This window comes from Buceros rhinoceros, unplaced genomic scaffold, assembly GCF_000710305.1.
Source record: "Buceros rhinoceros silvestris isolate BGI_N320 unplaced genomic scaffold, ASM71030v1 scaffold31858, whole genome shotgun sequence".
NCBI classification, from domain to species: domain Eukaryota; kingdom Metazoa; phylum Chordata; class Aves; order Bucerotiformes; family Bucerotidae; genus Buceros; species Buceros rhinoceros.
The window spans coordinates 5,013-5,776 of NW_010426786.1; the positions used below are offsets into that span (position 1 = coordinate 5,013).

Sequence of the window (764 nt, forward strand, 5' to 3'; positions counted from 1 at the left end):
CCAATGGCCTGCGGGATGCTCTGCGGCAGGGGCTGCCCTGTCCGCTGCACGTTGACGACAGGTGGCACCCCGAAAACCGACTTATCCCTGTAGTCAGGAACTTTGCTCCGCTTCATGAATTTGGGCACGGTCCTGTGGGGTGGGACAGACAGATGTCAGCACGACGGGTGGCTCCTGCGGCAGAGGGGAGCAGGACCCTAGGTACCACACATGTACACACGCTTCTGCCATGAACAAGGCAGCTTTGGGCAGCACCTTCTATCAGGCCCAAGGGCTTTAATGCTTGGCTACAGAAGGAAACTGCTGTCCTGTTCTTTTATGCTGCTGCAGCATTTTTAATGCTCTACAAGCACCTGCAGCCCTCCCGGAGCCCAGGTACCACTGCTAGGATGCCCAAAGCCGTGCGGGGCAGAGCCAGCTTTTTGGTACAGCTTCCCCTCCACCACCCCCGCCTCCACCATCTTCACCCACTGAAAGCAGCCCCAGGGTGGGAGGCAGCACCTGGCACAGCACAGAGCTGCAGCCTAGTCCCCCTCCCCAGCAGCTCACCACGTCCAGGCTTGCTTGTGGGGCACAGAGAACTTCTCCATGATGGCTGTGAGACGGAGCAGGGAGCACTTCTGGAGCAGGTTGAGCTGGGCAGAGGACTGGCGGTTGATCTCCAGGGAGGCAGAGTTCAGGCTGGGCCGGTGCGAGTTCTGGAAGCTGTGCCAATGCAGCTTTCTGCAGGAGAGGCTGGGGGTGGGGGGCGGAGGACCCCGGGG

General features: G+C 60.9%; 1 protein-coding gene across 1 annotated transcript in view; it reads right to left on the reverse strand.

Moving 5' to 3' along the window:
* Positions 1–764, reverse strand: part of STARD8 (StAR-related lipid transfer (START) domain containing 8) — a gene marked incomplete at its 5' end in the record, with an annotated part of 6,276 nt that overhangs the window by 3,781 nt on the left and 1,731 nt on the right. The window contains 2 exons of the mRNA XM_010141645.1: positions 9–132; positions 550–723. Coding sequence (XP_010139947.1) covers positions 9–132; positions 550–723 — 298 coding nt within the window. The remainder of the gene's footprint in view (positions 1–8; positions 133–549; positions 724–764) is intronic.